Source organism: Phaethon aethereus, assembly GCF_964289735.1.
Source record: "Phaethon aethereus genome assembly, chromosome: 19".
Classification (NCBI taxonomy): domain Eukaryota; kingdom Metazoa; phylum Chordata; class Aves; order Phaethontiformes; family Phaethontidae; genus Phaethon; species Phaethon aethereus.
Genome location: NC_138595.1, coordinates 6,513,102 through 6,535,273, shown reverse-complemented (window position 1 = coordinate 6,535,273; position 22,172 = coordinate 6,513,102). Strand labels below are relative to the sequence as shown.

The 22,172-nt window shown below is 38.2% G+C and overlaps 1 protein-coding gene across 1 annotated transcript; it reads left to right on the top strand.

Moving 5' to 3' along the window:
• Positions 1-40: 40 nt before the first annotated feature.
• TPST1 (tyrosylprotein sulfotransferase 1) lies at positions 41-21,380 on the top strand (the record flags this gene model as incomplete). Its single annotated transcript, XM_082008620.1, has 4 exons — positions 41-885; positions 8,550-8,748; positions 19,054-19,104; positions 21,336-21,380. The coding sequence occupies 4 exons, from the start codon at positions 41-43 to the stop codon at positions 21,378-21,380; spliced, it is 1,140 nt and encodes a 379-aa protein (XP_081864746.1).
• Between the last annotated feature and the right edge of the window lie 792 nt (positions 21,381-22,172).

Sequence of the window (22,172 nt, the reverse complement as noted above, 5' to 3'; positions counted from 1 at the left end):
TAGAAGGTCTCTTTATTCTGAAGTGACAGTCTTTACCAAAATGGTTGGAAAACTCAAACAGAACTTGCTATTGGCATGTCTGGTGATCAGTTCAGTGACAGTGTTTTATCTGGGCCAACACGCTATGGAGTGTCACCATCGAATAGAAGAACGCAGCCAGCCTGTGAGGATGGAAAGTGTGAGAAGCACAGTAAGAACTGCTTCCGATGTAAATGCAAACAAAACCTTTGCTTACAACAAAGACATGCCTTTAATATTTATTGGAGGAGTACCTCGAAGTGGCACTACCTTAATGCGTGCCATGCTTGATGCCCATCCGGATATTCGATGTGGGGAAGAGACAAGGGTAATCCCGCGAATTCTGGCAGTTAAGCAGATGTGGGCTAGATCAAGCAAAGAGAAGATCCGACTGGATGAAGCTGGAGTCACAGATGAGGTTCTAGACTCAGCCATGCAAGCATTTTTATTGGAAATCATTGTGAAACATGGGGAGCCTGCTCCATATTTGTGTAACAAAGATCCTTTTGCTTTAAAATCCTTGACTTATCTTGCTAGAATTTTCCCCAATGCCAAATTTCTTCTAATGGTACGGGATGGTCGTGCATCTGTGCATTCCATGATATCTAGAAAAGTCACAATAGCTGGATTTGACCTTAACAGCTATAGGGACTGCTTGACCAAGTGGAATCGTGCTATAGAAACTATGTATAACCAGTGTATGGAGGTTGGTTTTGAAAGGTGTATGCTGGTACATTATGAACAACTCGTATTGCATCCTGAAAGATGGATGAGAACTCTCTTAAAGTTTCTTCGCATCCCATGGAACCAAGCAGTGCTGCACCATGAGGAAATGATTGGAAAAGCAGGAGGTGTTTCTCTTTCAAAGTGAGTATGAGCATTCCTCTTTTACCTTGTATTGTTCTAAGAGGTAAAATAGTATATTTTGCATATAAACGACTAGTCATAACTTGGTTTCAGTTTTTAAATAGCTAATGATGTTTCAGGAAGCTGATTTGTGATGCAGATTATCTAGAAAGTAAGAGTCTTTGTTAACTAACAACTTGCAATCACAGATTGCTCCTGCTAAACAGTTCGTCCCACTAACGTATGTGTTTGGAGCATGTAACTTTTAATGGTCAGTCTAACTTGAATTTGTATGTCTTGTATCGGCCTTTCTTCCAGTATAGCTTTGCTTTTCCCTGTGCCCCAAAATAAAGCTGGACTGTTTTATCTAGACTGGTATTATTCATCCTGGCAAGATCACGCGTTTGATTTCAGAAACTTAAAGTATTGTTGTCAATGCAAGAATGGCCTTTGAGTTATATTTGCCAAGAACATACTCTTCCAGGAAACTTGAGAAACTGCTCCAACAAAATAGAAAGCAGAATTGGCGTGCTTTTCTGTTGGCATGTGCTCCTAAAAGGACAAGCATTTTGAATAAAATTAACCTTGTTGTAAGCAAATCTCTTAGTGTTCTGTCGAGCCATCTGTGCACCTGACTTAGCTACTTTCAGAAACCAAAATCCAGCTCTGCTTAGAAAACCTGGATAGGTATTGTAAAAAGAGGAAAGGGAGGAGGGGAACCCAACACAAAAAACCCTAGCAAATTCTCCAGTTAAACTACTCTTTTTGGGTTTTTTGGCCATTATTTACAGTGGAGCTTCTGGGATATGAAAGCTGGCTAGTCTTTATGGGGAAGAAACGTGAATGTTTGAATCTGCTTCCTTTTTTTCCTGTGACAGATACATCTACCAGATTGTCTTATTTAAATTTCTAAAATATTGATTAAAAAGCCCCATTCCAGCAGCAATGCATGTCCAGTTAAATTCTTTGGCTTCTGTTTTTATGAATATTCATCACTGGCCAAGTGCTTCTGAGTAACAGAGGCAACTTGCACAGCAAGTAATGGGGGCTGGGTAGAGACATTCAAACTGTTGAATACAGAGTGATTTCATTTTTTTTAAAACTACAGTTCTGAGAAATAAAAATTGGGAGATTTTGTTTAAATAAAGAAAATTATAGAATTATTAGTCAGGAGCTACAAAGAGAACTTAAAACTCGGATAATGATTATAAATTTGTATACAATCTGGAGGTTTTGTATCACCTTTCCCACTGAAGAAACACAGCCACCACCACTGTGTTAGCAGAACTATCAAGAAGGCATCTCAACTTTTTTTTATGGTACTGTTCGTTACCGGATTGAAGTCTTCTGATGTTGTTAACCTGAAGCTGTGTTCTGTTGTATGTCTCTGCAAGCTCTATCTGTATGTGAACTACACTTTAGTTACCTGTATCATGTTACTGCTTCACAGTGGCGGCTGAGGGGGCAGTAAACTCACTTTTACTTGTACAAGTTGGTGGTTGCCAAGTTCTCTTAAGTGTCCTGTAAAAATAACTATGCATAATGCCATTTCTAGTAAAATATTATTACCTTGCAGCTTCCAGTTCAGCATTTTTTAAAAATTAATGGACCTCTAAGCTATAAAACTCAGTAGCCTTACTGAATTCATAGAGTTTCGAGTAATATTTTTTGCTAAATCTGGTGGAATGGGATGTGAGGAGTTGAGAATACTTGTTCATGTGTCTCAACAATCCATTTTCTTAGTTTTTAAAGTAAGATGTGGCTTCATGATTATTTTTTTAATCAAATTTTCAAATTGAAGACAAACAAGTATGGAAGTATTCCTGTGACCCTCAATTCAATCTGTTCATGGAATTCTTCAGGCTTTTATTATCTCTTGTGAGCTGATATGTGAAAGTAATTTGTTATTTCAGAAGGCTTTGGCAATCGTGGAAAAAGAATGGTTTATTAGTATTATGCCTGGTGTTTGTCTAATCAAATACCCTTGAAATATATGGTGAGATTTGCTTTTCAGTTGCAAGAGACCTTTATAATTTGATAGTGATTTCAGTGACTCAGTCTTTAGAGGGCTGCAGAAAAAGCAGTGAAGATGAAATTCTCTAACTTGGATGTCTGTTTTGTGTATTATATGATACTAATTGAAATTGAGCAACTGGAGCTTGAGATTCCCCAATTTTATTTCCTTGTACCAGTTAAGACCTCCTGCTTTTGGCATCCCCAGCTCCTCACTACCATCTCGTGTGCAGCAGAGTGCTGTGGACAGGGATCGCTGCCTGTTTAGGGGGTCCTTGTCCAGAGCAGGCAGTAACTGCCCAGAAAAATTACTCTTTGAAAAGATGCTTGCTAGGTAGTTTACTGAGAACTTTGGAGCCTGCCACAGGCAGCTTATCAGATTTTGACAGCTGAACAGAATATACCTTGCCTTAGATTTAGTTTCCCTTCTATCAAGTTGCATTTGGCTTGTTCTCAGCTGCAGCAAAATTCTTTATGGCCTCGGGTGTGCATGGCTGTTAAGTTCTAGGTCAGGTTCTAACCAGTGTTTTTCTCTTATGACTTAGAATTTCCCTTCAGCCTTGCAGGAGAGTGCTTTTTACTTCACAGAGTGAATATTGTCTTTCAGCTGAAAGAACAGAGTCTGGAGCAGTGCAGCTCCATGTTCTGATGAGCGGCTTTCTCCCACCTGACTATCCAAAGTGATAGTGCTGAAGGTCACTTTGGGGATAATCTGAGGAAATTCAAAACACTGCTTCCTATTACAACTCTGTCTTCTCACTGAGCTTTAATTTACCACAAGCCTGGTACCAAGTGCTTCAGGCTGTTTCATAATAGTATATTAAAATTGGAACACCCAAATTATATTATGTTTTTTACTGGCAGGAGGGGGGATATCACAAGTACTAAATCATCTGTATTGAAATGTGATGTTCATTTGAAAGATACCACCACATAGGCCTAGCCTCTGTAGCATAATAGGGAGAGAATGAAGATCTAGATAAAATTAGTTCCCTAGTTGTCTGCAAAGTATTAGGTAGGGTAGAAAACCTCTGAAGTCAAAGAATGAACAATGATTATAATCTGCAAAGGCTGTGATACTGTGTAAAGAGTTCAGAAAATGAGCAGAGGAACCTGCCTCAGTCGTCTTCCACTCACCTTTAAGGCTTTTAGACGGGCTCAGTATCCACTTCAGAGGCATGATGCCTGCTTAAGTCAGGTCCACCATAAGATGCCTGGAGGTGTTTTTAACTGTTGGAGGGTTTTTGAAAAGAAATCTGGTGAGAGTTTGTTTTCTTGAAATACTTAAAAACACTTTGAGAAAGAGATCGCAGTATCACTGGAAGATCTTTGTAATGATCTTACTACCTAGTAACAGAAAGTGAATGTTTAAGAATGTATTTCTGATGAGTTAAAAGTATAGATATCATTTGACAGAATTAATTTTTATCAGATGAATGAGGCTCTAGGTCAGCGTAGGGTGTTTTATTTTCAGTTGTATATAGGGTTAAATTGTGCATGCAGGCTGTTTCACTTCCAGAGATGAGCTAGCCACCCAGTGGCTTGCAGAATTCTTCAGGCAGCGAGGTGACTCCATTTTTCTCTTATTCCGGACTCAAAAACTCTTATGCAATAGTCTGTTAATAGCAATATTAGATACTAGACAGTCTGTATTTAAGATTCTGACTTTGTCTGTTCCCCTGGCTGCTTGATTTGAGGAAACTTTTGGCTGCCTTAATTCTCTTCTGCATTTGCTTCGTAATCCCTGCTTTTTCTGTTGTTCATGTAGCCCTAGCCTCACTGTTGTTCTATTTTACTTAATTTTTTTGCCTCTTATTCTGGTTTTTGTCCAGCTGCAAGGAGAAACACTGCAAGGGTTTTAAGGATGTGCACCACAGCATTTGTACTAGCGTAAAACCTTCTGTGGTTTGAAGTAATTGCCAACGTGGCTGTTGAAGGAATGTATTATGGCTGGACTACATGCTATAACTAGTATTGTTAATACAGCTCTGGTATTTGCCTCATAACCGAAAACAGCTGTGGTGACCACTGATGCAAAGAAATGTCAACCCTTTTATAGCAATTTTTATTAGGCTTATTATGAAAATAGCTGTCCAGGCAAAATTACTTCGGAATATACTATTTTTAGTACATACCTTTCATTTGATTCTAGTGCAGATGTAGAAGTATTTGGGGCTAGTTACCCTGTGTTCCATGCTACCAGCTGCTTTCAAAGCTGAAACTGTTTCTGTGGTTTTGCAGTGGAGCCTGGCAACACTGACCAGGCAGCATTTGCCATATGCATACATAATCAAATTTGCCAAGATTTGGTATCTTTCCTTGTTTTGCTTTGTTTGGATTTTGGGGTGGTTTTTTCCTCCCATCCCCTCTCTGTCTTCCCTCATGCTCCTCAGATGTTCTTTGGTCTGAATAATCTTTCCCACAAATTGCGTTTTACTTTTCTTCCCACCTTAACTAAAAGGACAGAAAAGGATTTAAACAGAAGACCAAATCTGGTACTATATATTTTTGAATCGGTGCCTAGGAGCAGCTAAACGCTTATCTCTTGCCAGCTATTAATCACCAGGAAATGTTTCATGCTGAGCTTATTGTTACCAAAGACAGTGGGGCAAAACATACACATTTTAAATATGCTTTTACTTCAGGACAAGGTATTCATATGTGTACTAATTTAGGTCCTAATTGATGTATAGCACCCATTCTTTTGGGGTTCCAGTAGACTACTAGCCAAGCCCATTCTTACAGTATCACCCTTATTTTACCAGTTGTGGTGAAGGGATTTTGGGCTTGGCTGGCTCTGTATGAGAGGAAGAGGACCATAAATCTTACACTTTTCAAACACCTAGTGATAAATTTTTCTTGAGGGTCCCACCCACCATGGTTCTACCGACTCCTGACTGTTGTGGTGCTTTGTACTCTGCCTTGCCACTTCGAATGTCTGAAACTCAACTCTTCACAGCTATTTTCTTGCTAATTTCATGTGAAGTCAGATGCTCATCTTTTAATTAGGAGGATCAAAAAAGCAATGCCCAAACTTTTTAGTTTGCTATACAGACTTGTGATCTCGGGCCAATAGCCTCCAAGAAGGCTGAAATTTGGTCACAACTCCCTGGTCCCAAAATCCCATTCTAAATTCCTGCCTTTGGTTTGAGCTACTGAAAATGGTTGAAGAGAGTAAGGCTGCCAGTGCTGGGGGTTGTCTTACAGGTTGTTTTTGTTTGTCAGGTACTCATCAGCTTCCATTAAATACCTCTTGCAGCAATCTGTGAAGGCCTTGCTTGCCAAGACAGTTTCCCCATGGGTGACCATTTCCCTGTCTGGTTTGTTCTTTGTTGATTGTGTTTAAAGTACTTAACTTACTGACCTTCCAGCATTGTATGACTAACTTCCTTCCTCTGTCCTGGAAGAATTTGAGCTATGATGACAAGCACAAAAGAGTAAAGACTGGTGTTAAGAGCAAATTGAGTTAATGACTGGCAGACATGCATGCATAGTTTGTAATTTAAGGCTTTCATTGCACAGTACAGTATGCATCTGAATGGGATGCATCTTGCTGTTGATGTAATGTTCGTTTAATCTGCAACAATACTTCAGCCTCCTCTTGGACTCATGAGGTTAATTAGATAGCTGTAATCAAACTTGTTCTTTGTGTAAGTTGACTGATGTCAGTCTTGAGAGCAATTTGCCTTTAGCTCAGGTTTCTGGTCTCAGAAACTATTGCGATTATTTCAGGAAACTTCTATTTATTTTTCTCAGAAGATGTTTTCTCATATTCTGCCTGCTGTATAACACTGAAGGATTAGCTGCTTGAGAATTAATTTGAATCTCAGTATTCTCATTCTTTATCTTGTGTAGATGAGGAACTCACATTGTACTTTGTACTGTTAAGTTCAATTATAACAATTTCGTTTTCTGGGTGGTAGAGCTTTTTGAGATCAAAATTCTTTCTGATGTAAATAAGGCCCAGGAAGGTTGATAGCTGCAAGAGGATGTGACAGCTGTATGCTCAGCATCAGGTTTCAGGCAGGCTTAGCCAGCCAGCAGGAACTACTGTTACAGGGGCATACCTTATGGTACTACTTGCAATGCAGGTGTAAATATTCCTTTAGGCATCTTGTATATACAGATCTGATTTTTAACCTTCCTTAAAAGAAGGATGAACCTTGACATCTAAAATGCCTGTGTGCTTTTTTCTGAGTTCTGAAAAAAGTTGGGAGGCTTTTAAATTACTCGACCTGTTTTGAGTCCTGCTGGCCTGTTTCAGAAATAAATGCAATAAAGAAGTTGTATTTCTTTTAATCTAAAAGAAACATGGAAAAAGACAGTGATGTCAGATTTCATCCTTTAAAAAGAAACTAACAGAAACTAGGGTGCAAGAGTGAAAGCAACTTTAGGACTGTTGATTAAATGAGCACCAAATCAACTATTTTCTAAATATCGTACTTATGACACTGCTATGATTATGCACTTGCCTTTCTTTATGAACTGTGTAATGATGAAACACAGTAAAAAGGAATCGTTATGAAAAATATTACTGTAGTCTATACCTTTGTCATTTCCATAGGTGTCTCTATTAAAAAAAAAAAAAGTAGTCGCAGAAAATAAATGGCACATGGATTTTAATTTGGAATACAACTTTTAAGAGCATTTAAGACAATGAAACAGCAGATGCAGGAATATGCCAGTGGGAAGAGAGCTTTATATGTAGATGTATGCATACTTTTCACTTAGCAGTAAAAGCCAAAGAACTGTTGTTATGTAAAAAAAACTTGCTTTGGCACATTCTGTGTGAAAGCCTAAACAAGAAAGCATGGATGAGTGTTGTCCTAGTTATTCTCATTTTAGCCCTGCATAGTAAAACTTCAATTCCCATCAGGTCTATAGAAACACAAAATTTTGAGAGGGAAAGAAGAGGGGGAGGGGGAACCAACAACAAAACAAGCTAAAAGTCTTAATGCTAGTGAAGAAGCAAGTATTGGTTGGAGTAAAAAACATAGAATTGTAGAATCGTTTAGGTTGGAAAAGACCCTTAAGATCATTGAGTCCAACTATTAACCTAAGACTGCAAAGTCCACCACTAAACCATGTCCCTAAGCACGCCTTTTAAATACCTTCAGGGATGGTGACTCAATCACTTCCCTGGGCAGCCTGTTCCAATGCTTGACAACCCTTTTGGTGAAAAAACTTTTCCTACTATCCCATCTAAGCCTCCCCTGGCACAACTTGAGGCTGTTTCCTCTTGTCCCATTGCTTGCTGCTTGGGAGAGGAGACTGACACCCACTGTGCTACAACCTCCTTTCAGGTAGTTGTAGAGAGTGATAAGGTCTCCCCTCAGCCTCCTTTTCTCCAGGCTCAACAACCCCAGTTCCCTCAGCTGCTGCTCGTAAGACTTGTGCTCCAGACCCCTCACCAGCTTCGTTGCCCTTCTCTGGACACGCTCCAGCACCTCAATGTCCTTCTTGTAGTGAGGGGCCCAACACTGAACGCACTATTCCAGGTGTGGCCTCACCAGTGCTGAGTGCAGGGGGATGATCACTTCCCTGCTCCTGCTGGACACACTATTGCTGATACACACCAGGATGCTGTTGGCCTTCCTGCCCATCTGGGCACACTGCCGGCTCATATTCAGCGGGCTGTCAACCAAAAATAACCTTTCTTTCTCCCTCTGCAGAGTTGAAAGATCTACTGACCAAGTAATCAAGCCAGTCAATGTGGAAGCATTGTCAAAGTGGGTTGGGAAGATACCTGCTGATGTTCTGCAAGATATGCCAGTGATTGCACCCATGCTAGCAAAACTGGGTTATGATCCGTATGCCAATCCACCAAATTATGGAAAGCCAGATCAAAAAGTTGTGGAAAACACAAGGAGGGTAAGGCATTTTTGTGTGTTTAATTATTGACTGAATGGATGTGAGATACAGAGCAGAAGAGTCTTGTGTTTTGCTTGGTTTTAAGTCTCTTTGTAATACCTTCTGATATGTAGCAATATGTTTTCCTTGGTGTGGGGGGAAGAAGGCAGAGTTCTGTGGCACCTGGAGCACTGAAAGCCTGGCTCCTGCTGTTTGTCTTCAACTTCGTTCATCTTCCTTTACCCCAGCCCCAAGCTTGAGCAGCGTTCTTTGGTGTATGTAGCTGAACATCTTGGGAATTGTCCAGATAGTTGGGGAACTAGTTAGTTGTGGGGAAAAAAGCTAACTTTCTTGTTTGGGCATCAAACTTGATTGATGAGCTCAGCTTTTTATACATGAGGGTTGGCAGAAACTCTGTCACAAAATTACACCCCAAAATACTTGGTAGAATTTGAAAAGTGACCCATTGAAAATGACCCAAGATAATAAAAATGTCAAGATTTTCCAATTCTTTGCTGTCCTTTGTGGAACAGACAAAAGATGGAGGAAGGTCTGTTGCTGATTAACCTAAACTTAAGGACTTTAGTCTGAATTTAATGTTGTTGGAATTTGAGTATTTAGGCTATACAGCTGTTGATCCCTGGAGGTATCCATTTAGAAGCTCATCACCATTGTTTGAAATAAGAATAATTAACTCTTTACTTCTGTTCTTTTGAGAATGTATACTTTATTAAAAGAAGGTGATTTTTGCTGCTGCAGGAAAGTAATCATTGGCAACATTGAATTAAGCAATTTAAAAGGACTGTCTTCCACTAACCTTCTGGTATTAAAAAAACCTGGTTGGTATGCTAATGGGCTAGATACTTGTGGGGAAAAAAAGTTGCTCTTTGTGAAGTCTCTAAACATTTTTGCATTATTTCTTTTTAGGAGACCTCCCTGGGAAAATTTCATTAAACAGTTGATCAGTGCATTAGAGGATGGCAGGCTGACTATTTTAAATAGTTGTTAGCTCAGCATGGAAAACGTAACCCAGCTTTTCTTGTAGGGGTAGTAATGGTTATCATTTTATAGGTTTCCTGGTACTTACTGTTTTAAAAGACTCACAAACAAACTTACTTTTCTGCCCTCAGTTCAACCCCTTTAATAAAAAAAAAAAGTGCTCAAAACTACTTCATGGAGCCCTGAAAAAAAAAATCCTCATGCATCTACCCGTACATACTATAAAATGGCCTCAGATCCCAATTTGTATTATAACCAACCTTAAATTATTACACTACCTCTTACTGATACAATTTAAATAAATTTTTAAAGTATGGTGACCTTTCTGAGTCTTCTACCTGTGCATGGCAAGCTCAGTCTGAGTTATAAAGATTGTACAGTTTTCAGTTGCTTACTGTTGGGCGGCTTCTTGAAATCTATTTAAGTTCAAAATGCATGAGAGAAATTCAGCTAATAAACAAAGCCACAAGCATACTTTTAAATTAAAAAGGCTAAAGTGTACTGAGGCTTTTTCACAAGTTTGCTTTGAAGCATAATTAGTTTGTTTACTAATATTTTAAAATGCTGTGAAAACCTGGAGATTACTGTTACAATAGCTGATCAGAATATTGCAAGCATATGGAACACTTGTTAATATTTTGACTGCTATTTGAACTTAATAGTTTTACTTGCAGCCCAACACAGCATTTTAATTTTGTTATTTACTGTAGTACCCAGTATATATTTTCCTAGTTCCTTGTTCTTTAACAAAATTACTTTTGCATATATGGTTTGTACAGATAAAATGTCCTGAACTAAGACTAAAATCCAGAAAACCAGAAGGATTAAAGATGGCTAAGCTTCAAAGCTGCATTTTCAAAAGGAGTATCGTAAGAAACGTGAGGCTTTCAGAGTCTTCTGTATCCCAAGGAGCCATTTAAAACGATGGCTCAAATCAGTTGAGTTTGCATTTGGACGGCTTGAATTCCTCCCCAGTCATTTTGCTTTGTTTCCTCCCAGCTGGTTCCCAGCAAACCCCTGCTCAGACCATTGGGTCCTCCGTCTTTCTCTGTGACTGTGTCCTGTCATTGATGTCCTGACTTCCTAGGATTTCAAGATTTAAGGCTTCCCAACTCCCAGACCAGTTTGTGGTGTAGGTTACCTACTTCTCAGGGCAGCAGGCTCATCAGCCTCTCTAGAAGTGCCAGGCTTCCTGGCCATCGTATATCTTGTACAGTAAATTGCCAAAATGCTGGCCACTGAGCTTGGCCTTAAACCAAGGAAGTTTTGAAATAACTAGTATTCTGGTTGGTGATCAGTGAGAGCTGACTCACTTCTGAAAAATGCTTTGTTTTGTTTTCCTTTTTTTTTTTTTTGTTTTATTTGAGGATGGGGACAAATATCTCAACACACTTTAAGGTGTTTGGAGCAAATGGGGGTAGCGGGGAGGAGAGAGAGGGAACTATGATGTGTTAGCAGTTTTGCCCATCAGGGATAGCATATGCTGCCTTGTGGATTTCCCCTTCTCTTCTATGAACATATGCCAATTTATTTCTTGTAACTGCAGCTTAGAGAAGAGAGCATTTAGTAAAAAAAAAAATTTAAAAAAAAATAGAAATTATTTATTGACTGAGATTTTTCCAGCCTTTAGGAACTGGCACTTGACAAGTTAAGTGTATTATTGCATACTCTTAGCTGGTGACTTTGTAAATTACTGTAGCACTACTTTTGTTCTTACTCTCTTTTTAAATTTCTTCACCTGGAATAGTCTTTCACAGAGTTTTGTAATGGGTGTATTGTTGGAGATGAAGCTATCCAAATAAAATCTTTCCAAAGTTCCTCTTCAGTACATCATAAGAATATATATAAATCTTGCATGTAACTGTTTATTGCTTCACGTTGTGTTTGGAAGCTGTTCTATTGTATTTATATTTGTGGTCTCTGAGAACTTTAAACTGAGTGCAGAACTCAAATTTTATTACTTGAAAACAGAAGAGTTTAGACTTCTAAAGCTGAACTGTACTGTGTTAGTATACCCCTTAGAGTGACTAACTTAGAATAATGTTGAAGTACCTGACACTTGCTACTCTGATACTGTTGTAGTTTCTTAGTCTGTTTAAAAACGCATGAGCGAGCACTTCAGGTGAAGGACGTTGCTTTCTGTTTGCCAGACAGGGGCAATAATAAGGGGGAAGGACTGATTTTTTTCATTTTTCTTTTTCATTTTTCTTTTTTTGTGGGGAGTGTTCAGTTTTGGGGGTGTTATGTAATGCTGGCTTAAATTGTGGAAGTTGCAACAACAGGGTGGAAGCACATCACCACTGAAATTACTGTCAGGGGAGATTCTGGCTCCGCCTGAAGATGGAACAACACTTTGTCATTTAGTTCATTGCTATCAGATATGTTAAAAAACCCAAACAAATCAGTTCTTGTTGTTACAGAGAGTTTTTGTTTTGTATGATTAAAAGCATTTTTATACTGCACATACAAAATCATAAGGATGAGTGGAATGAAAATATAAAAATTGGTCAGGATGCAAAACATACTTATAGCTAGAAAGCCTCTTTTGAATGCAGACAGTTCACTATTTTATGACTAGAAGTCTATGTATTGCCCAGTTGTAGAAGATAATTTAAATCCAAACTTTAAACCATGTGATGTCTTTGTTCTAAAATGTGCTTAAATGCTGCTTGTAGAACAGCGTAAGGGTGCCTAAAACAAGGACTAGTACTGGAGAAAAATGGAAAGGAATGGCTAGTATGGTGCAAAATGTTAGCTTCCCCTAAGATTTCTAAGCAGTTAAGTCCTGTTCTTGTTTTTCATTTTCCTCTTCTCTCCTTTTCTGTCCCCCTGCTGGTGACTTGCATATGTACAGGTTAATTTTTTTTTTTCCTTCAGTCTGGGAGCAAAATGATGATTCTCACCAGCTAAAGTACAATGCTTGAATTAGAAATTCTATGTGCTTTTAGGTAAAGCAAGGAAAACGATCGTCTCTGCTAAATTTGGATTGTTCACTTTAATGTTACCTGCCTAGGACACCAAAATGGTTAGGTTGGTTTTTCCATGCTTCTGTAATACAGCACAAAAATAATAAGATGCAACCGGCATTTGTACTTTGTTACCTTAGTTCTGGTTTTGTGTTAGGAAGTAACAGAGCATGAAGCTAACTTCATCTCTTCTTACGATGTGTTACGTGTTGTTATGAAGTAAGACATCTCTGATAGTATCTGCACTGGTGGACTACAAATCTAATACAGGTACAACAGATTTTTCTGATGCTTTCAATAACAAAGTCGTTAACGCCGTTAACTTTTTGCTTATCTGTTCTATGTTAGGCCTGACGATATTATCATTTGTGACGCTTTATCTTGTCTCGATTTAAGGAATGCAGAGCAGAAAGAACAAGGCCTGAGTAGTGTTGCACTATTCAGCAGATCTCTGCATGTGATCTCAAGAGGCAGCCTTTAGTTATTCAGTGACTGCAGAGTTGTGCTATCTTGTGTTTTTCTTCTAAGTCTGTTGTTCATCTGTTCATTTTGTTATAATGATTGCAAGGGTCACAGAATCACAGAATCGTTAAGGTTGGAAAAGACCTTTAAGATCATCAAGTTCAACCATCAACCCAACACCACCATGCCCACTAAACCATATCCTGAAGTGCCATGTCTACATGTTTTTTGAACACTTCCAGTGATGGTGACTCCACCACCTCCCTGGGCAGGCTGTTCCAATGCTTGACCACTCTCTCAGTAAAGAAATTTTTCCTAATATCTAGTCTAAACCTCCCCTGGTGCGGGTCCCTTCCTTATAGATACATAACTGACTACTCCCCCCCCCCCGGCCCCCATCCCCATGAGTTTTAACGAATTCTACATCCTGAATGTAAGCTCATTTTACAAGATGCTATTTTCTTTTCAATCTGTAAATGATGAAGAAAATGCAAATAATTAAACTGTCTGAACTGGTACCCCAGTCACTATAGTCACTATATGATGAAATGCAAAAGTAGAATCACTCCACATCAGAACAGTGTCTGCTTCGTCCTTACTGATACTGTGAGTTTGTGTAAAAGTGTACGTCAGCAGTTTAACAGAATATACTGAAAGTGGAGAACAGCTCATAACTGCAAGACTTTGACTTGTGCCCAGTAGAAACTGGCTTATTGTTATGTTATGATTGGCTAAGTGGTTTCCTTTCACATCTGTAACATATTAAATCAGATTTTCTTTGGCACATACTTCCCACTAAATGAATTTGTGTGCTTGGAATACATAATCCAGTCATTTCTTTTAAACTTCTTCATGAAGTTATGTTCCTTGCCCTGGAGAGATCGAGACGGAAGTGTACAGAACTCTATAGAAAAAGCTATGGTTTTCATCATGGCTGTTTAAATGTGTGGGTTCCTCTAATCACATCTGAAAGCTGTTATCTATCTCTGCTTTATGTTCTGTTGATGGTATTTTCTGCCGTAACATCTAGAGGAGAAGAAAAGAGTTCTGTTAACTCCTGTTTTGTGCCCGGTTTAAATTGTGAGGAAATGTCTCCTGCTGTTAAGAGTCAAGAGGTCTATAACAATCATGATTTCAAGACTTTGAGTTTGAGGTTTTAAAGACAGAAACAATCTATGATAAAGGATGCAAAGTATATTTATACTAACGCATGAGAGCAAGTACTTGTGTTATCAAAGAGATGTAATTGTGGAGGTGTGCTGTAAAGACGGGCTGCTCAAGTAGCTTAGAAAAAAGGCCGTGCAATTCTAGTTATGCTTGTTAACGGAAGTTTAGCATAAAGGCATTTGGCTTTGTGGGTGTTTTCTCTGGTATTTAAAACAAAAATTGGGGGTTTTATTTCATCTGTCTTGTCAGCACCAAAAGCTCAGAGTTTCTCAGTGTCCTTTAAATGTGTTGAATATCACCCTTTTTAGTGGGTATTTCTTCCCATGTGGATTCCCAACTGCATTGCTTTTCTCTGGAGGTGCTGATACCTTTTTTTTTTAAAAAAAAAAAACTATGCATATATGTGATTAGTAAGGTGTACAGAGTTATTAACAAACAAAATACAAAATTAAGTACAGTTGCAAGCTGCCTTTTGGCAGACATTCATAGGTCTGTCTAAAATCTTGCTCTCTGTGTTGTTCCTACTGGGTAAATATTTACATCTCGGATGTCCCTTTTCTTGGCAGTTCCAGCAAAATGGTGAAGAATGTGTAAGCCTTGTAAGCTGCCTTAAAAGTTAAGGAAAGTCTGAAAGAGCAAGATGAGATGAGGGTGCCTCCATGTACTGTGCAGTAAAGCCTTGTTTCTAGAAAGGGACTCTGGTCTGGTTTTGCCGGTGTTGTCTGCTCCTCCCACACCCCTCCGTTGCTTTTTTTTTTTTTTTTTTTGACAATTAAACATCAATAACTTTGTACTCTGCAGCTTTGACCTTTGGAAAATCTACCAAGCCCAAGTACGCTTAGTTGCAGGCTTTTTGTCTAAAAGACCTATTATCTCTGTGTATTGGAACTGATTGAATGTAATGTGACTTTTTCTAAACCAGGCTTGAAAGTGGGTGAAAAGGAGTGCTTTAATCTTTTATAAAGATGAATTATAGGTTACACTTCTGAGTTACACTTCTGTTCTTAAGTTTTCCTTGTGTATTTATAAGGGTTTTCTCAAACAACTGGATGTGGAACTTGTTTTCTGATCTCTTTTTGAGAATAATATGCATTTAGATTGGCTAGAAGAATGTGTTGTGTTTTGGTGTTGTTTTTTTTTTTAACAGAACAGCTTGAAAACTGCCAGCACTGAACAACAAATTGACACAGACTTCAGATTTCCCCCCTGCCCCACCTTTAGAAATCCATTTGGGCTTGCAAAATAATTTCCTTAGAAATGGTAAACACCATTTCTGCTCAATTTTACTGAATTCTTGCTTAGACTGGAAATCATTCCAATGTCGTGCTTCTGCCTCTCTGCTGCCACTCTCTGAATAATGTGTTTTAGAGTAAGAAATTGGTCAGAAAATAATTTTGAATCTGAAACCTCTTAATTTTTTTGGCTGCAGATGGAGTCATTGTTTTTAGAATTTCTGGATTGCAGTTGATCCCTGGGTTTTGATTCAAAAGGGACCACTTACTGGTTTTGGAACTACTTTAAACCAGTTTCTATGCAGTCTCAATCTTGACAAAACCAGCTTTCTAGATAATGTCAGTTCTGAACCAAAATTATGCACACTTTTGTGTTAAACCTAATCTCCTTGGGTCTGTCATTGGTTAGGTTTGCCTTTGTAAATTGGGGTGTCTAAATTGTGATATTTAATGTGAATATAATATCAAATGCCCCTGAAACATTTTCTTATCTTTCCAGGCTATGACATTAGTGTCATTATTTTTCTTAATATTGCTGATGGATGAATACCCTTGACTATCCACTATTGATGCTTATTAGGAGTAAATGCTGTTCCTACAAAAGGCATTGCAATGGTAAGGTTTTCAGAGCAGACATATATATAGAGAGATATATAACATAAAAATTAGACCAAGTCATAATTGGAGAAGGAGGCTTCCAGAGAGACAAACATGGTTTTGGTCACTTGGGTTCTGAATCAGTCATAGTGTAGCATCATCATCAGTATTAGCTGTTTTTAAGAATTCCCAGATGATGACTGCAGTGGTTTGCCAGAAAAGGTGAAGAAGCCTGTCTGTTTCTTCCAAAATCAGCACTTGTCTAATAAAAGATACTGGGTGGGGTTTTTTGTGAACCTTGCCTAGGTTGTTCTGTAACATTTTTTGATGTGATAATATAATGTGATGATTTGTAACTTCCATTTCTGCTCTCTAGAACACAGACTGCATTTTAATGGCTTGGTTAAAAGTGAAAATATGAAATACTCTCCTTCATTTATAAATATTTATAGTATATCTAGGCTCCAATAAGCCACACACTGAATTTTTGACCAGTGTGGCTTTCATTAAGGTTTCCATGGGAATGACAGTACCCCCTAGCTGAATATAAATGAGAGCTGTGCCTATCATTTTGAATCAGCCTTTCTATTTTAGATTCTAAGACATGGCATATCGGAAGGAACGGGGTTCTGCAATGTATGTGTATAACAATTCCTACTTTCATGTTGGGACTTAGTGAAGCCTTGTTGTTTGGATATGTTTAGCCTAGTGATAAAGAGTAACGAGAACTGCCAGCTCCAAAGTCCATTCCACATGAGTCATATGGTGTAACGCTGCAGCCTGTTGTGGGGTGAGGCCTCTTACAGACGGGAAATTCTGAGCTGACTCAGCTGCAGTCCTAGGCCACTGCAGCATATTGACAAAATGAGTACATCTTTATGTTCTGGTCATCTATTCATAGGAAAGTGGAGAAAATAGATACCGTTAATAAGGTTCCCTTGACTTCCTGAATCTTCTTCCTTTGATGTGATTTGCAAACCAGGGAGTGCAACTCTGAGTAGCCCCATTTCCATGTCTTTGGATTTTTATATGATTACAGCTACACAAGACTACAAAGAACTCATGACATTCGAGTGTTCAGTCTTTTTGGTTCAGTAGAAAGGATGGTAAAACTCTTCCTTTCAAGTATACTTACTTTTGCAAAAAAAAAAAAAAAAAAAAATTTTAAGAATACCCCCCCCCCCTTTTTTTTTTAATGTATTCCAGTTTAATCTGAAGCAAACAGTTTTTAAGAAGTATCCTCTAGAGAGAAGACAATACATTGCCAATTTATTTCCTAATTGGTCAGATAGTGGAAACACTTGTTTGGTGTGGCTGTTGGTATGTTTGAGGATATTTATTTCTTGCTCTTTTTCCAAACAATGTTGTTTCAGAAGTAATATTATACTCCAAAGGACTGGAAATTGTGGTAATGACAAAGTCTCCTGAAGTCAGGCTCGTAATGAGGCTACAGTTGTTGTAGAAACTAATAATCATTAGAGTTGCTGGCTGTAACTTTGACAGCCCCACTAGTAAGTGGAATTCTTCTGTACTCGTATGTGAAGCTATTAAATCTCTATGTCTGTTAGTATAGGAAAGGATCATTCCACTGATTTTATTTTTCTTTTTACATTTCTGTAGATGAAAAGCAAATTGACTAAATGGTATGAAAATAATAAAGGGAAACTTAGGCCTTATCCAAACCTGTGTTTTCCCTCCAGGAGCTGGGGATTTCAGATGTGTGGTTACAGCCTGTGGGGCAAGGAGTTAAGTGTCTGATCTCACGCAGTATGTTTGCTAAGTGGCTCAAGGTCTGACATGGCATACTTGAGGAAAATATAATATATCTGTAATATCTATATAATATATAGAGAATATATCTGTACCTATTATAATAGCATCTGTGTATCTTTAAGGATTAAAGCAAACATAGAAACTTTCTTGCTACCTGAAAATTACACCAGCTAGATATGTAGAATAAAGAGGTAGACGTGTAAAATAGGGTAGAAGGAGATGCTGATACTCCTTGAGTGTTAACCATTTTAACAGAATTGAAAGCTAAGTTTCTAGCTTTCTAACTTACAAAGTTCCCAGACTTTGATTGTGGTTGCTTTGTCTCCATAAACTATACGAAAACTAGCAGAACTTCCCTGTGACAGCATAGTAAGGTGGGATTGATCAGTTATTCAAGTGTGATACTTCTGTTTGCATGAATGGTACATATTTCGTTCATGACAAATACTATGATGCATCAGACAATGTTGTATTATGTGAAATTTGTTGAGTTTCTAAGCTGTATAACATAAATGTTGTTTGTTGCCTGGCTGGTATGTCAGTTCTGACACAGTACATGAGATCATGACAGGTAGCTCTTTTGGAAAACTTTAAGTGGAGACTTTTAATTGTAAATTGTAATTAAGCGCAAAGGGAACTTAATTATTGAAGGTGCTAAAATGTGAAGGAATGTATTTCTTTATATACAACTTCAATAAAGTATGTATTGCAGCGACTCAATTCTAGCGTATTTAATCATCCTATTAAAATCTTTTCCTAAAAGCATAGCGAATGAATTATACAGGATTTAATTCATGAATGATGCATAATTCGAGCAAGCTTGAAATGTAATATGAGTTATATAGTCTTATTATTTTAATGCTCTTATTTTAATGAGGTCAGAGTGTGGCGTACAGAGCAAGGCTAGCACTGAGCCTAAACCTGTAGAACTACCTCAAACTTTTACAAATAGGTTGTGTGTTCAGTTTAGGTAGATCTGATTTAGCATTACTGGATGCTAATAACCCAGAAGACACTTTTTATTTTAGTTTTCTTTTTTTTTCCCTTAACAATCTCTTTATCATTTCAAACACTAGTGGATGCTAGCTTTGAGTAATATACTGTTTTTTTTGTTGGTTTTTTTTTTCCAGGTCTTTAAAGGTGAATTTCAGCTTCCAGACTTCCTTAAAGATGTGCCACAGGTACAGTATTGGATTAGTTTCCTTTTTGCAGGTAGTTAGCAAAGTTAGTATGAAACCAGTCTTTATAAACCACTTCATAAATTTGATTTTCTGTTTGATCGTAAGAGAATAGGTCACTAGAGATTATAAGACAATAGCTTGTCCATGAGATCGAACCTCTAGCACTCTTGCTCTTACACTCAGCAGTCCCAAGGCTCTTTTGAGTGCATGTGTAACAAGTGTTAATAGTGTGGTGCGGGTAAACCTCAGCTGACTGGAGACTGCTGTGAAACTTGAGGAAAGTTTGACTCTGTTTTGTGTAGACCAAATTATGAAGTTTGTTATTTGTAGAGAAGCTTTACTTTTTGTTGCCTTCCATATTAAGGTTTAAAGCAATGATAGTATAGATAGCAGAGATAAATGAGAGATTTAAAAAAACCCAACCAACCAAATTACTGTATTGGGAAAAACAAATTAACAGTTCAGTCATGGATAGTGATGGTGTGTTGATGTAATAATCAACTGAGCTATTGAACTTAAGATTTTACTGTGAATCCATAATCTGGTACCCTTCAAATGCTATTAATTATCAACTACCTAACAGACCTAACCTTTGCAATAGCAGTTGAAAAAGCAAAATCCTTATCATGGAGCTCTCGAACTCCAGGATCTCTTGATACATTCCCCCCCGGCTATGTGAATCTGTGGGAGGCATGCTTCCCAGCCTCATGCCGTTTCCTCATGTAGGCATAATGGAAGGGTTTTGGGCTGTAACCACTAGCCCATTTATGGACATAGGCGTTCAGTTTGGAAGATGGCATCCCTTGCTGCTGGGCAGCTCTTCTGTGTCTCCTGAAGGTAACAGGGCAGAGAGGATGAACTTGTTCCATGGAGCTGTCTGTTGGAGTGCTCCGTTTCAGTACCTTGAAGGGTGTGTGTACGTGTGTTATGTGTCATGTGTCTTTTTTTTTTTCCTCTCCAATGTGTAGTGAAATTAATCCTCCCTCCCATAGCCATGCAGATTTAAGCTCTGCTAATCTAGCCATGAAAAAACAGAGCAGATGACCTAGACAAGGTGCAAATCGTTAATTCACCTTTGAGAGAAAAAACCAAAAATACTGGTATTGTATTGCTTAAATGAAATATTTCTGTGAAATAAGTAGCGTGTGTAGCAGTTAGTTTTGTTTTCTTGGGTAAGAGCTGCTCAGCTAGGCTTATAGGAATATCTATTTTTGTAGGCTGTATAATTGATGGTAGATGTCTAAATGCCATCTAAAGTGCTCTCTGTGCTTTGATAGAAAAAACAGGAAGTGGCTCGTCACTGTTACTGTCTCAGGGTGTTGTTCAAGTAAAGCTAAGTAGAAAACAACTTGGTTTTTTTCAATTCCTCCTGCATATACAGGAGTACAACATTGCAGAATTGGGAGAGAAAGCATTCTAGGGGATTTCTGCCTCCAGAATTTTGGATTTCTGCAGCTACAAGAGCAAGAGGCGTTCTTGTCTCCTGTTAGCCTCAATAGGAGCTGTGGGTTGCCAAGCCTTCAGAGTTACCTGGGATTTTTGTTGTTGCTGCTATTTTATGGTTTTCAAAAAATGCAAATCATAGAGCTTCCTTTAGCCTCCTGCAAGGCCTTACTCTTCTTTTCCAAGGGCTGGAGGCCACCACAATTCTTTGTTTATATTTTGTTCTGTTTAGCAGCTCATTCTTCTGGGTGGGAGAGGGGTGCCTCCTTACTGATCACATGTGATCTTCTTTTTGCATGGTAATGCTGTTCAAGGGGGACTACTTTAGTTCAGCTCTTTAAAAATGAGTCAATAGGCAGAGCAGTCCATTGAAATGGTAACTTGCAGCGTAACTGTAGCCAAATATGCCAATACTTTAAGCAAAAGATGAAAAGATTTTATGTGTCTACCCTGGTTTCTAAAAAGCCTGTAATTACTTTATATTTCTACTTGATTTCCTAATGGTACAGAAATTTATTTAGAATGTAAGTGCAAGTAGCCTATCAAAAGTAAAATAATTTGCAGTGTCTTTACTTTTATAAAGAAGAAAAAACCTACCAGGCACAAGCTTTCTAGACTTTGGATCCCCAGTATTAAAAAACCCTCTTGATAATGACTTTTATTAGATGTAGCGATTGAAGAATACACAGCAGAATCTACCACATGTGAACAAAGCATTTTGACATGTTCCGTTATTTCAAATTAAAACTTAATTAATTAAAAAGGAAAATTGGTTTCTTTTGTTCCAGCCAAAGAAGACAGTAGAAAGGAAGTCTCGTGGCAAGATAAAATGAACATGGATCAGTAAAGCCGAATAGCTGTAGTGTCTGTTTCATGTTTTCAGAGTATCACTTTTTGCTGTAGAAACCAAATCTTTCTGATAAATCTTTGTGTGATCTCTAATGTGGGCTTCGCTCTTTTACTGGATGTTTGTCTGCTCTCACCCTTCGAACCAGTTAGTGCTCGTGCTTTGCGAGTTGCGCTCAGCTAATAGAAAACCATTAAGAACCTGGCACCACACAGCTAAATGTGCTGTTGCTCACAGCATTGTTCACTCTCAACTGCTGGCCAAAATGTCTATGCAGCTTAATGGCAAGACAACTATTTGAATGTGTGCTGCTTAAAAGTTATCGTCAGCAAATTGTATTGAGAAAGTGTGCTGTAGTTATTTCTAATGCTTTCAAGTGCATTATTGTGGTTATTTCAAGATCATCTACAACCTTACAGATAAAGCTGCAGCATATATGGCTGCAAGCATAGGGTGTGTCAGAACAGCAGGAGATTAAATATTGCTGATAAGGATTTCTGGAAAATGCAGGGAGATGAGCTATCTTTAAAATTTAGCACACTGTGCATAAATAGTGTGCTAGCAAAATAAATAATCCTTGATCTGCCTGCCGTATCTGTTAGTTAAATTATGCTGTTCATTTTTTCAGTTATCTTGTGATACAACGGAAGAACTTGGTGCACTATTTCTAGCAAATGCCCTCTTTCAATCTATATGATAGGGAAATGTCAAAATGGGACTCTCCTAAATTTCGGGAGGTGGATTTATACAGTTAGCTTGGTATGATTACAGTATTTAC